The following is a 13,969-nucleotide window of genomic DNA, read 5'->3' as shown; positions in this document are numbered from 1 at the left end:
TATCCTTTTTAGGTTACTTACTCTAACATTAAGAGCAAACTCTTAATATTTTTAATTATATTTTAAGGAAACTGAACTTTATCCTTAAGCCAAATATATGGTGTAACCTCCAATATTACTCATAGGAAAGTTTTCTGGCTGTGATAGAGTTAAGTTTGTGACGTATCCACTTCACAGCACGAGTGAGAAATGAAAACATCTCATCCAGAAGAGAGAGAAACCAAGAATACTTTAAAACCAAAGCACCCATCAGGTCCATTTTTCCTCATCTCCAAAATTATTCTTTCGCTTTGCTTAGTGTCCATACTTCCAAAGCTACCAGAGTAGACAGCCATGTGTTTCTAGCGGCTCCAAAAGAGACAGGGAGAGTCAGCAAGACAGTGGAAGAAATAGCAGTGATGTGGATGCCGTGGCCTCAGAAGTGGGCCCTAAGTCTGAGAGGATCGTGGCAGTTGCCATTTTTCTAGCCCCTGACTACAGGGACAGAAGACAGGGCATAGACTCTTCCTACAGCCTGTTCCCAGGTGGCTTCCCGGCATAATGGTGGTAGGCTGGGTGAGATGAGAGACCAGTGGGAATCTTCACCAAGCTTCGGCTGGCTGAATTTGTTCCCCTCTCTCAGCCTCTTGTTTCCTGGAAGACAGAGGGTATGGTTTACTAAAAATATGCTTTCTTTGCCCATAGGATAAAATCCAAACCATCTAACATGGCTGCCTCAACCTGATTCCCCCAGAAGGCAGAGTCTGAGACAAGGGTTAGTGTGTAGGTGGTCGTTTATTTTAGGAAGTGGTCACATAAAGGGCTGGGAAGAATGGAGTAGGAGCTGGTAACTGCTGTGGGCACCTGTGGCTCCATCTCTCTGCTCCTCCCAAGTGTCCATTCAAGGGAAGGAAGAGGGGGGCTCTTTACCTTTCGGTTCCTGACCCCCGTTGGTCAGGGCCATCTCAGGAGGTGTTAACTCCTCCGCACCTCCAGGCTTTCCCTGCTGCAAATTCAGAAAAGCAGCCCCGGGAAAGCAAGATACCATGGGCGGCAGATGCAGGTGCTGCCAGGTTGCTGCAGCCGTGGCTGCAGGAAGAAAAGCTAGGCCAGGAGGAGGTGAGGTGGTGCGGTGGTATACCAGAGCTTCTATTATCTGCCCCTGTTTAGTTTCCATCATTACTATCTCTTGCCAGCCTCTCCCTAAAATTCTTAATGGACTGAATCCTCGGTTTCTGGAACGTGACAAGGTCTTGTATAGTGAAGCAGGTAGACTTTCTTGCCAGGTGCCTCTGTTTAGTCTCAGCCTTGCCAGCACTTAGCCAGGCAACCATGGGACAGTAACTTCAGTATTCTGTGCCTCTGTTTCTTCATCTGTCAAATGGGGATGGAGATAGTTATGAGAACTTAATAGAGCCTTAAAGCAGGGTCTGACCCAGAGTAAGAGTCAATAATTTATTGTTCATGACCATTTTTTGTCAGTATCACTGTTACTCTTATTTATTGCCTCTGAGCTTTCCAACATGCTCTTTCCTCTGCTGGAATGTTTTCCCCTCATCTTCTCACTCTTGCTTTCCCCAATTTTGGGTTAACTGTTAATTCATCCTTCATATCTCAGCTGAAAATTAATTTCCACTGGGAAGGCCTCCTGGGCCCCTTCAGCTAGGTCACATTGCCCAGTCTTTAAGAGTCCCTTGCCGTTTCCCTCATAGCAGCCATCACACTATATTGTGTGTATCTAAGTTTTGTTACCCTGTTGTCCCAAGCTCCATGGCTTTTGTATGCAGAGTGCTGACTGTATGAATGACTGCATGGAGGGCTGGATGATTTGATGCGGTCAGCTTCGAGGGTTAACGTGAGGGCAGGAGTGAAGCTAGACTTTGGGTGGAGAAGGCTTGGTTCCTATTGTACCTACTCCAGGGGGACTCTGGTCGCAGCCAGCAGCCTCCCCAGGTGCCTGTGTGGGAAAGTATGTCGGGTTCCACCTCTGTTACCGTCACTTGTGTCGAAAACGGCAGGCATGGGCAGCAGTACACCCAGTCCTGAGTTTTTTGTTCAGAAGGAAAAATGGGGACAGCCAACCAAGATCAAAGCACAGAATTATTAGCACGATAAAGAGTTTCTTGAAAATTATTGGCTTAGAGGTGGGAGTTTAAGGTCTATTGTTTAATTTTTAACATCTCCAGCGTCTCTGCAAATCTGATTTTGAGGGTGAACATTTTTGTAGTTTGCAACTTATTTTCGCTTGATGAGAGAATGTTGAATAATTAATTGAGCCAACAGTGGAAATGCTACATACCAGGTGCTCTTATGACTTAAATACTTGTGAAGACGAAAGAGCTGAGAGGAGCAGTGTTGGTAATGAGGGGAGAGGGGCTGCACAGTTCTAGCCGCCCGCTGTGTCTTTTGGATGAGAGTCTCCAAAGGTTTCTTCACAATTTGAGTAGAGTGACAATCCATATATTGTTATAAAATATTTTCATAATACAGTATGTTATTGCAGTTTCTAAAAAAAATTTTAAATACCTAAGTGAGAACTTTTGGGGCATTTTAAATTTCAAAATTTCTTAATGTTTGTGGATTGTGGTGCATAGTTTGATTCTATTTCTGTATGAGCAGGTAGTTTTGAAATTGTCACATAAAAGAATGCCATTGGGCGTTCATCTGAAAAGGGCCACCTAGGCACGGCTCTTGACACCACACTTAATTTTGAGAAAGAAATCCATATAAATCTTTATGTGTGAGTGGTGTAATGTGGTCTGGTATCCATTTCTCAGGAGAGTTATGCCTAGAGGTGATACCTCAGTGATGCTGCATTAATTTCCTCTCTAAAAATGCACATGCATCCTATCCTTTAGGCTGCAGCGTTTGGGTAAAATATCTTAGAATACATTGTCTCATTAACAATTTTGTTAAATTCTCCTCCTTAGAGTTGTTCAAGTCTAACTCCATCGTTTAAAAATCTGCTTTTATTCTTATAGAGTTAAGCTGAAGTATTTAAAACTAAAGAAATATCTGAAGGAAATATGTGAATCAGAAAAGAAGGCTCGTACTCGAAACCAAGAATATTTAAAGCGGTTTGAGCAGGTCCAGGCTCACGTTGGACACTTTACCACAAGTTCAGAGAAGCTGCAAGAACTGAAGGTGACATTTTGTACTGTTTTCTTTTGTCCTTTTTAGCTAAGATTGGGACTAGTGAGTAGTAAGTTTCTGGTCCGTGGCAGTCACTGATGTTCAGTTGTTCACCCGTAAGTTAACTGTCAGTTTTCTCTGGGAATTACTTACCATGTGACCAGATTTTGATCAGAGAACTGGAGATTGCATTTTCTCAGATTTCTACTTTAGTTGAGGAATTACTGGAACATCTATACTTTGTTACTCTACACAGGTAGTTAAACGGGCACGGCCTCTGGCCACATCTGACCTGGCGCCTGGCACATGGGATCTCTTGGCCTCAGGACTGAATTTGAGCAACATCAGTTTCCCTGTGGAGCCTGCTTCCTTCTTCAGAGGTTCTTTTTCTGTGGCCTGAGCCCCACTGTTCTGGGCAGGCCGGGTGTCAGGGGGAGACTGGGGGGAAGAACTGGCCCAAGGACTTCACCCTCATGCCCGTCGACTCTGCGAGCCAGAACAGCCACGCCTTCCCTGCCCTCTCTGACCCTGGCCCCCACTCCCTTAGGCTGCCTGGCAACCTTCTGCTCTACAAACTGTGTCAAGCATGGAGGGCTAGGCCTTGTTTCTCACCATTTGTGCTGCTCAAGGCTTTTGCCCAACTTAACCCACCTGCGTACTGGTTACCGGAGAAGTTGGCTTCAGCACTTCCCTTCCTTTTTTTTCCTCTCACAGTTTTCCCCTAGCCGTGTATAATACAGATTTTAAGTACACAGGAAAAGAATTATTATAATGAACATTCATGCTGTAGTCTGAATGTTTGTGTCTCCCTGCCCAAATTCATATGTTGAAATCCTAACCTCCAGAAGTGATGTTATTAGTGGATGGGGCCTTTGAGAGGTGCTTAAATCACGAGGGTGGAGCTCTCATGAGCAGGATTAGTGCCTTGTAACAGAGGCTCCAGGGCACTCCTGGCCCCTTCCACCAGGTGAGGACACAGTGAGAAGGTGGTAGCTCTGAACCAGGAGGGGTCTGTCACCAGAAGGCAGCCGTGCTGACATCTTGATCTTGGACTTCCAGCCTCCACAACTGTGAGCAATACGTATCAGTTGTTTATAAGGCACCCAGCCAGTGCAGTTTTATTACAGCAGCCTAAATGGACTAAGACAGCTCATGATCTAACCAGATGCAACAGTTGTAAATATTTTGCTATATTTGCTTTGCCTGTGTCTGTGTATGTATATTTTTTCCTGAGCCATTGAAAGTATGCAGCAGAACCCATGACATTTCTCCCCTAAATACTTGAGTGTGGATCCCTTAAGAACAAGAACAGTCTCCTCCATAATCATACCATTATCACACCAAAGAAAATTACTAATGATTCCATAATATTATTTAGTATTCAGCCAATATTTCAGTTTCCACAGTTCCCTTCAGAAGTCTGTTTTTCCAGACCAGGAGCCAACTAGGGTACACATTACATTTGTTATTGTGTCTTTTTTAGTCTCTTAATCTAATTTGATTTCCTACCAGTCTTGTTTTGTTTTGTTTTGTTTTTTTAAATGATACTGGCTTTTTGAAGAAGCCAGGCCAGTTGCTTGTAGAATGACTTACATTCTGAATTTGACTGGTTATTTTAACTTTTGTAGCATCCCCTGTGTTTCCTGTAAACTGGAAATTTGGTCTCTAGACTAGCACTGCCCAGTAGAACTTTGTGGTGATGGGAACCTTCTGTCTCGGTACTGATGCCATCTAATACAGTAGCCACTAGCCGTACATGGCTCCTGAGCACTTAAAATGTAGCTTGTGACACTGAGGACTGAGTTTTTGTGTTAAATTTAGTTAATTAAATTTAAATAGTCACAGCTGAGGTTATACATTCTACTGCATCCCGTCAGGAGGCTCATGAGCCATGATGTCAGGTGGTCTTGTTTGAGCCAGGCTGAGTTTGATGCCTTTGTTAACATGGTGACTTCTAGGTCTCTCTATTGTAAGGTACCTTTTTTCCCTTTGTAAATTAGTAAATAATCTGTGGAGTGGTGGCTTGACATCTTGGGAGTACCTTGTTCCTCAATAGCCTTTTTTGCCTAGTGGTTTTAGAATCCATTAATGATGCCTGAATCAGTTATAGTGGAGGTTGTGAAATGGTGATTTTCTAATTTGATCTCGTCTTTTACATTTGTTAGCTGGCATTCTTCTTTTTCTCCCTCTCTCTGTCTAAATGTCACTCTGGGCTTGTGAATCTTTATTTAGTCATTGTATTATCAATTACTGTAATTATTCTTTTGTTGCTTACATTCTCCCAAATTTTGCCAGTGAGAGTCTCTTCGAGTTGGCTCCTGTGTCCTTTTGACAAGATGTTCCAGGTTTACCTTGTACTTCCCTGCCTCAGACTTGGAATTAGCTTCTTATCTGAGGAGCTGTGGTTCCTTTGGGTGGGAAGGGGTATTTAGAAACCAAGATGTGGAGGCTAGATGTGCTCAAGCAATAGTGAGTCTTAGCTACAGCACTCCAGGTTTTTCCTCCTAGTGTTCAAGTAGAATGCTTAAGGCTCAAAAAGCAATTGTTATCAACATTGTAAACCTCTTTTCTTTTCAGAGAGTTCAAAGAGAAAATAAAAGTGGTGGACAAAGCAGGGAATTTCTTCTTCTCAGTGGAATAATAGAAGTTTTCCTCTTATTTTCATATTGATGCTTTACTTAATTATTGATTTCTCATTATAACCAAATGTGAGAGGGAGGAATTTGAAAGGAAGTATCATCCTTTGTAAATATTTTAATATTGAGAGCATTTGTTGTGTATAGTATAATGTGTTAAAAAAAAAAAACTTGTCTCATGAGCTACTAAAGAATATCAGCATAGGGGACCATTTTCAAGAAAAGAATGATAAACTGTATTTCTGGTTTACAGATAAACTGTAAAGCTTTATTCATAAATATCATTTAAAAATGACACAGATATTCCTTTTTGAATTTTGGAGAAGGAATGCCTTTTAAAAAATCTGCTGATGGCATAAAAGGGCAGGTCATGTAGCTGCAGTTGGGAAACATACGTGTTCTGTGGAAAACTGTACATTGGCTGTGAACCAGCCAGTGATGCCGGTGACACCACCAACTCAGCAAGCTGTGCAGTGAGTGGAGTGTCCAAGCAGTGGGGGTCGTCGTGTTTCTTCCTGCCTCTTCCTTTGTGCCACGGCCAGTTGTGGCCTTAGGAATACCAGAGCCACTTGTCTCCCTTAATCCCGCCCCACTCCCATGTCACATCTTCAGCTCATGGAAGTCTTAGGAGAGAGGTATTCTGGTCAGCACCTACGTGGTGTATTTGCCACACACCCCAGAATGCCTGGGGTGTTTTCCCTTGACTAGAGTATAGTTAGTGTGAATGAACTTCTAACTGGTGGAAGTCCAGAAAGTGAAACAAGGTGAAGCATTGTGAGAGAAGTGGGGATTTTGCCCAAATTATATTAAGTGAATTTCTCCCTCTTTGTAAGACGAGGCCCACTTAATTGTAGAATGTTAAAATCTTTTAAAATGGGCTGAAAAACTTTTTGAAAAGCCATTTCAACTGATTTTATGAATTATACTACTTTATTTGGGGTCCTATAATAATTTTCAGGGCTTTATAAGGATAGTGATATATCATGTAGTTTTGTAAATACAGTTTTGTGGCCATATTGCTACTTGTCAGATGGATAAAGAGGGTGAATAAACTCAGTTCACGAATATAAATAGGAGAATCACCGGTGCTGTGAAGAGGGTGCCCCTCTCTCCCTCTTCTTGCCCCCTCACCGCCTCTCCCCACCCCGCCCACTTCACCTCTGTTTCCCCTCCCTCCTCACACTCCCCACCTTGGCAGCTTTAGTGGAAGGGCCCAGCTGGTACTTAGAGCACTTTTCCTCAGGTGCCCTTTGCTCTTGTCTCAGGTTGGCTTTTCTCTGAAGCTGACCCTGAGACAAGGGTTCGGATGTAAGTGGCTTATTTGGGAAGTGCAAGGATGCCGGGAGGCAAGTGGGGAGCTGAGACAGGGAAGGACAAGTGGCCGGATGGGGGTATTAAGTCAACTACCACAGTCGGCACCTGGAGCTTAATTCCGCAGGGGAACTCCACCAAATGGTTCAGAGCATTTGGGAGATGCATAGCCGGGCTCCTGAGCATCACTGATTGAGGACTGCTGGGGGAAGGGCACAGGTGTGGGGAGCTCATTAACCGTGTGCTCCTGTAGGCAGAGCAGCCTCCCCAGGCTCTGAGGGGCCTTAAGCACAGAGACAGCGGTACTGGAACTTAGGAGCACTGAGAAAGGTCCCATGGCCACGTGTGGAGCATTGCCAGCATCTGCTTTGGCCTCCTGCATTCAAGTGCTGGGCTTGGGGCTGGCATGTCAGGGCTCAGGGAGGGTCCCTGGCCAGGAGCGGGTCATCATCTGGTCATGTCTCCCCTCTGCCTGAAATCCTTGAGTGCGCAGCCTTCTCGGGACAAAGCCCAGGTGCTGATCTCTGCCTGCCAACTACCCACAGCTTCAGCCTTCTGACCACACACAAGTTCTGTTCTCTCTCTGTCCCTCTCACACAGCTATACGGATGTGCACATTTTCTCTCCCCACCCTGTCCCCTTCCACCCTCTCCCTCCATCCCCACCCCTCGCTCCTGTCTCCCCTGCTCCCCTATCCCAGTCTTCCTCCTGCCATCTCCCCTCCCCTCCTCCACACCTCCATCTCTTCCCCTCTCTCTCCCACCGCATGTCTTCGCACCATGCCTCCACATCTTTATCTCCCACACATGCGCGTCTGCACTCTCTGCTACACACGTGCTGAATGGTTTGTAATTCCTTGAATGCGCCACACTCTGTCCTATGTCCTTCGACTCGGAGGACATAGAGGAGACCTTGCTCCCTCTATGCTGCTGTAGGTCTATGTCATATGATCTACATAAGCACCTCCTTCACGGTACTGTCATTGTTGCGTGTCTTTTTCCCCACCTCACTGTGAGTTCCTTGTCTTACTATTTCAGTGCTCTCAGTGGCACATAGTAAGTGCTCAGTAAGCACTGACTGAAAAGTAATTCTTCCATATTCTTGTTTTCTCTTATGGACCGTAAACAACTATGTGAGGATGAACGTGTGTGATTGGATCCATGGCAAACCACCCAGGAGCATTTGTGTTTGATAGCAGAGGCATTTTGAAGACATAATGTCATTATTTAAAGATGTGATCTTGTTGAAAATTCAGTCATCAGGTTACATGTGCCTATAGGGCATAAAATTTGAAGAGAACAAATCTTTTGAGCTCTCATACAATTCCTGCTAAGCACTGTGACAGCCACTGTGGGCAGAGCATGACCTTCTGGCTCCTGAAGACAAAGTCTGTAGCAAACCCCATTTTTTTGCCTGTTAATATGTCCTAGTTGAATAAATAAATATTCCTCCGTATCTTTTGGTAAAAGTTCCACATTTAAGAGGAAGCCCATATACTGGAAAAAAATAGGAGAGGGAAAAACAAAAAGACTGTGAATCTCTCATATTCATCTGAGAGTCACATTAGTTTATTTAACTCTCTGTAGCCATCCTTCAACTGTAATGTGCAGAGGCCAGGCCAGCTGATCTTCAATGTCAATTCAGCTCTGCAGCTGAGAATTACTGTACAATTTCAAAGACCAGTGAAAAAAGGAAGCTTATGAAAAAGGTAATAGTGGCACTTTCAGGCAAGTGGTTATGTGACGAGGGAAAACTGAAGGAATGTAGGTGAGAATACAGGAGAAAAGAAGGAAACAATGAAAACTGGGGCACATTGTGAGTATGGAGAGATCCCAGACATGCCAGGACCTCCAACTCCTCTTCCCACGACCCCAGATTACCGTCAGCAGATTTCATTAGTTGAGCTGAAATGAATCACCTGTGCAGAGTAAGGAAGTGAGTAGGAAAGGCCTCCTAAATTTAGGTGGGCAACAGCAAATCCAGTGCTGTGAAGCAGTACAGGACAGCAAGTTCCTGATTGGGAGATGAGAGGATTGTCCTTAGAGAGGCTCTAGGCCAGCAGATGCTACTGAGGCGTGAGTCGTTTGGCCTCTGAAGCAGCAGCTCTGACTGTGAGGAATCTAGGCCACGTGGCAAGAAGGGAACAGGGACCTCAGTCTGCACCCAAGAGAAAGGATGCAGTGCAAGCCCTCCTGTATTGTGGAGATAGAAGAGGCCCATGGGACCTGATTCAGAGACGAAATAGGGAATAAGACGTGAAAGACTGATGGTCAGAGAAATAGATGTACATGAGGACACATATTCTACTGCTTCATTAGGCATTTTTAGCTGGAAAGTCTTGGAGAGATTCATCTGTGCAATGTTTCCCAAACTTTAAAAAAAAAAAACAAACAACCTTTTAAACATAGTATAACCCTTTGTTTAAATGCAGATAAAGGAGGAAGTAGAAATGGGGAGCCCTGTGGGTTGAGAGTCCCTGCTCTCCAGTGTTCAGGAGGTGGATCGGATGTATAATAACCAAGTACTGTATGTATAAATAAAAGGCAAAGAAGGAGAGCAAAGACAGTTGTAGGTGCAAACCCACGGTCCTAGGTCATGCAGAGTTACAGTTTGTGTCGATTATCAGTTTATCATAGTAACTTGTAAAATTTCGAATACATTGTATAGTGTTTATTTGCATCATTAATTTGGAAGAGTAGCTACAGTTCAGATGTTTCATATGCATTGAGAACAATCTGCATTGGACTTTTTTTTTTTTAATTTTTTTTTTGCAGCACGTGGCTCTTCATTGCGGTGAGTGGGCTTCTCTCTAGCTGTGGCATGCGGGCTTCAGAGTGCGAGGGCTCAGTAGTTGTGGTGCTCAGGCTTAGTTGCCCCACGGCATATGGGATCTTAGTAGCCCCACCAGGGATCAAACCAGCATCCCCTGTATTGCAAGACAGATTCTCAACCACTGGATCACCAGGGAGGTCACCCTGCATTGGACCCTTGAAGATAGTTTCCCTGCTGTTCTTTATGAAGTCCTGAAGCAGTTAGCACTTTTTTGCTTCAGTAAAATGAATTGAATAATACTCTTATATTTCCATGAGAAAGTGCTCTGTCTTTTGGAGTTGTGGCTCTGAAATGATCCCATAATGAGGAAATAAGGTACAATGCCTGTTGCATGTTTGTAACTGATCTCAAAGAGCATAAGAAAACATTTGTAGCCACAGGAACAAAGAATTTTTGTTTAAGGTTTATTATTTAATAAACCTCTGTTTACTTTGTTTGTCTATTTTGTACATCACCCCTCATCTCTTTTTAAAGGTATTTTCTCTTGGAATCTGTAGAGTGTGCCTGTATAAAGCTCTTGGGGTTAAAAATTAAATATCTGTTGAGTTCAAAGGAGTAGATATAGCACAGAGAGATGTAAATTGTGTTTTCTTAATTGCCTTCTTTCTTTATCTTTTCTTGGCTTGTTTTGCCATTTTTACTGGCCTTATGAAACGTTGATTTAATTAGGTCTCTATTTATATCATTACTGCCAATCTACTGTGTTAATAGCATTCTGATAGAGAAAAAAGAAATCCCTGCTTAACATATTAAAAATGGGGCAGCATATAATACCTTTTAAGATAGTTTGAGGGAGACAAGTCAATTTTGGTTATTGTCTGTTCACTTTTTGTGTGTCAAAACAAAAGTTTGGGCCTATTTTATCTTCAGACTGAGAACTAAGAAAACAGTTTTCTAATTTGGTTATCTTATAGGTGTGTTTCCAATTGCAGTACATCACTGCCTCATTTAGAAAATGTTCTGATACTTATCTGTGATGGACCACAAGCAGAGACTTTTTAGGCTTTACTTAGTAACATATGAATCAAAGTGCTTTTTATGCGTTGCTTTTAAGAAAAAGTCGTTTTATGATGGAATCACTTTCATCAATTATAGTGTGGTAATGACACAGACATCTTTATGAGTTATTAGCACGAGAGCAAACTTGATGCCTGTGGTACTGATCATTGACATCTACAGTGTATTTGTATCCATAAAAAATGGAGTTTGCAGGGGACACGGGTTCGTGCCCTGGTCCGGGAAGATCCCACATGCCGCGGAGCAGCTAGGCCCATGAGCCATGGCCGCCGAGCCTGCACGTCTGGAGCCTGTGCTCCACAACGGGAGAGGCCACAACACTGAGAGACCCGCGTACCGGAAAAAAAAAATGGAGTTTGTTTCCAGTTGATGATCTAGCAAATAATATACTCAGTTGCTATGACAAGTAGGACCATGATATTATGTGGATACCATACAGATAAGAAATCAGTAGGATTGCTTTCTCTTCCTTTTTTTAGGGCAGAACTTTTCAGAAGAAGCACCGTCAAATGTGTAACTTTCATGATAAAGTAACTGGATTTTTCATGATAGCTTAATATATCAAGGTTTTATTTCCTAGATTGATGAAGGACTAAGTGAAAATCCATCAAATGTTATTTTATTTAAAACATGTAACATTTTATAGAATTCAGCTTTTGATGTGTTATTTGTGAAATTGTCTGTTTTCTAAGATAAATTGAATTTCTCAGCAGTATCAGTTTTTACTTTCTCTTTACTGTTCCTTTTATGCTGTAAAGTCTGAAAAATATAAATAGGTGCTAGTTGTCGTAATATCCTCCACAAAATCAAACTTTGTTTATATTTAGATTGAATATGAGACTCAAATTAAGAAGATGCGGCTACTCTCAAAAGATAGCCTGGGAAAAAAAGGTGAACTGAAAGATGAAGACAGAGAAAAGGTAATAAATTAAAATGATAAACTTTCTGTTAACGGAGGATTTTTGGCGTGTTCATCTTTTAGGATACTGTTGTAAATAAAATCGTCTTATTACAAAGATCTTTTTGATTAAACTTTAAGTGATTATTTAAAGACATTTGCTTATAGAGTATTGCTTTAATGTATAATTCAATTAAATTTGCTGAAAGGCAGTCACTGTGGCTGTAAGAGATAGATTCCAAAGAAAACCTCAGTGTTGTTAGTAGGTGAAATTTTGTTTTTCTAAATAATGCTTTGTAGCTGCCTTTTTCTTAGTTCCAGAAATGTTGTAAATGAAATGTGGCATTTTGCTTCTTTCCTTTGTATACGTAATTTTGTACATTTTAACCTTTTCATAGATAAAGTGGAAAGAAAGGATTGCATATCTCAGCAACAGACAAAATGAATGGCAAGGAATACTTAAATAAATTCTGCTATGTATCTGCCGTAATGCAGGCTTCTAATCCTCCCGCCTATCTCCATATAAATGATTCTGCTCAAGACCATAGATGTTTTCTTCACTAAAAGCAGTAAAGCTCTTTTAGATGAAATGTCTAAAAACATCTTGTAATAACTTGGAGCATGCTGGCAAGAGTAGTCACTTGTGACTATGTGTGAAACCCCCTCAGCCAGTCGATATTGTAATAAGCAAAAATGGGAGCATCACTCCATTATTCAGAGAAGCCAAGAGCGTGCTTCCTCCTTAGGCTGCAGCATTCATTAAGAAAAGCTTACTGGGCTGAAAGCTGGAAACAGATGATAACGGGATATGATTTTCATATTTAATGCTTTCCTTGGAAGAGTATGTGTGCTACAGATTGATAGAAGAATCAACTGCTACTTTACTAAAAGACTTTCAGGTTTGCCCTATAGCTACCGATGGAATCATTCAGCCAAGAAATTAACTTTTTCTCCTTTTACCTGTTTTATATATCTGCTAAGCAGGCTGCCGGGCTGCCAGTAAATGTTATTATGCAGTTAACTGTTTGGTATTTAAGACTCTTATCAGAAAAGAAACAGAGGCCACACTATTTTGTTTTTATAGTAGGAGCAAGGTTTTAGTTTTTCTTTTTTCCGTGCATTAACAGGCATTAATCTGAGTTTATAGGAAGTTTTAGTTTTCCTTCCCAGAGATTAAAAAGTTAAAAAACCTAGAACTTTAGAGCGTTCTTTAAACTGTAAGATACAAAACACCAAGCCCCAGCAACCCTGACCTATATAAAAAGGCCTTTAATGATAAATGATTTCTCTGCCATTAGATGTATACCAAATGTGGTATGATGTGATAGACTTCTGAGACATTCAGGCAGTTTTTCTGTTTGACGTTTGGTCATGAAATAATTGACGTGTTTTTTAATCTATAATCTAGTTTGTTCTTTCTGTGCTGTTCCTGATAGACACCTTGTTAGTATGACAGTGTCAATGGTACTTAAATAAAACAGGAGACTTTTTTTTATATTTGCACTACTGATTCCTTACCTTACATATAGTTATATAGTTTCCTTTTAAGTCATATTTAAAATTAGGGCAAGAGACATATAGCTGACAGCTCCTTAAAATGTTACATAGAATAACTAGAAGTGTTTCCTTTTTACTGGAATGTGTCATCTCCTTAAAAACTTTGACTTTTGACTGTATGTAAGACTCAATTAGGTAACGTTTTGAGACATAGCTTGCCTTTTTCAATTTCCCATTGATGTTCTATCAATTAAAAGGTAAAAATATTTCAGCAGAACCCTGAATTAGTTAACACTTATTATACACTAAACCAGAACAATTCCTTACCGTATGGGGTATGTTTTATCTTTCAGCAGTCACATGAGTTAGTCTCTGTGCCCAGAGCGCTGGTCTCCAGGGACTGGCCTGAGCACGGTGGTTGAATTCAGTAGATCGTTGATGAGTGAGTGCTCTGTTTGAGAAGCTGCAGCAGGTCCCTCTAGGAATGCCACGATGCTTGTCCTTGAGGCGCTTCCCACAAAGCGATGTTCTTTCTGAGGCCTGGGATAGTGTGTGCTGAGTCCCAGCTACATGGAGAAAGAAAGTTTGCTTCCTCTGCAATGAGTCCTCCACGGCCTAGGGGAGAAGGTGGTGTGTGAGCTGGCGTGAAGGGTGGGGAGGGTGCCAG

General features: G+C 42.0%; 1 protein-coding gene across 4 annotated transcripts in view; it reads left to right on the top strand.

Moving 5' to 3' along the window:
- The window catches only part of KIZ (kizuna centrosomal protein), a 111,978-nt gene that overhangs the window by 6,257 nt on the left and 91,752 nt on the right, over positions 1-13,969 (top strand). For all 4 annotated transcript variants that reach the window (XR_003793125.1, XR_003793126.1, XM_029220511.1 and 1 more), the window contains exons 3-4: positions 2,961-3,123; positions 11,735-11,827. Coding sequence is in view for 2 of the 4 variants with exons in the window: in XM_029220511.1 (XP_029076344.1) it covers positions 2,961-3,123; positions 11,735-11,827 (256 nt within the window). In the remaining 2 variants the exon portion in view is untranslated. The remainder of the gene's footprint in view (positions 1-2,960; positions 3,124-11,734; positions 11,828-13,969) is intronic.

Source organism: Monodon monoceros, unplaced genomic scaffold (genome assembly GCF_005190385.1).
Source record: "Monodon monoceros isolate NGI ecotype Baffin Bay Population unplaced genomic scaffold, NGI_Narwhal_1 Super_Scaffold_13, whole genome shotgun sequence".
NCBI lineage: Eukaryota > Metazoa > Chordata > Mammalia > Artiodactyla > Monodontidae > Monodon > Monodon monoceros.
This window is presented reverse-complemented; position numbering and strand designations above follow the sequence as displayed.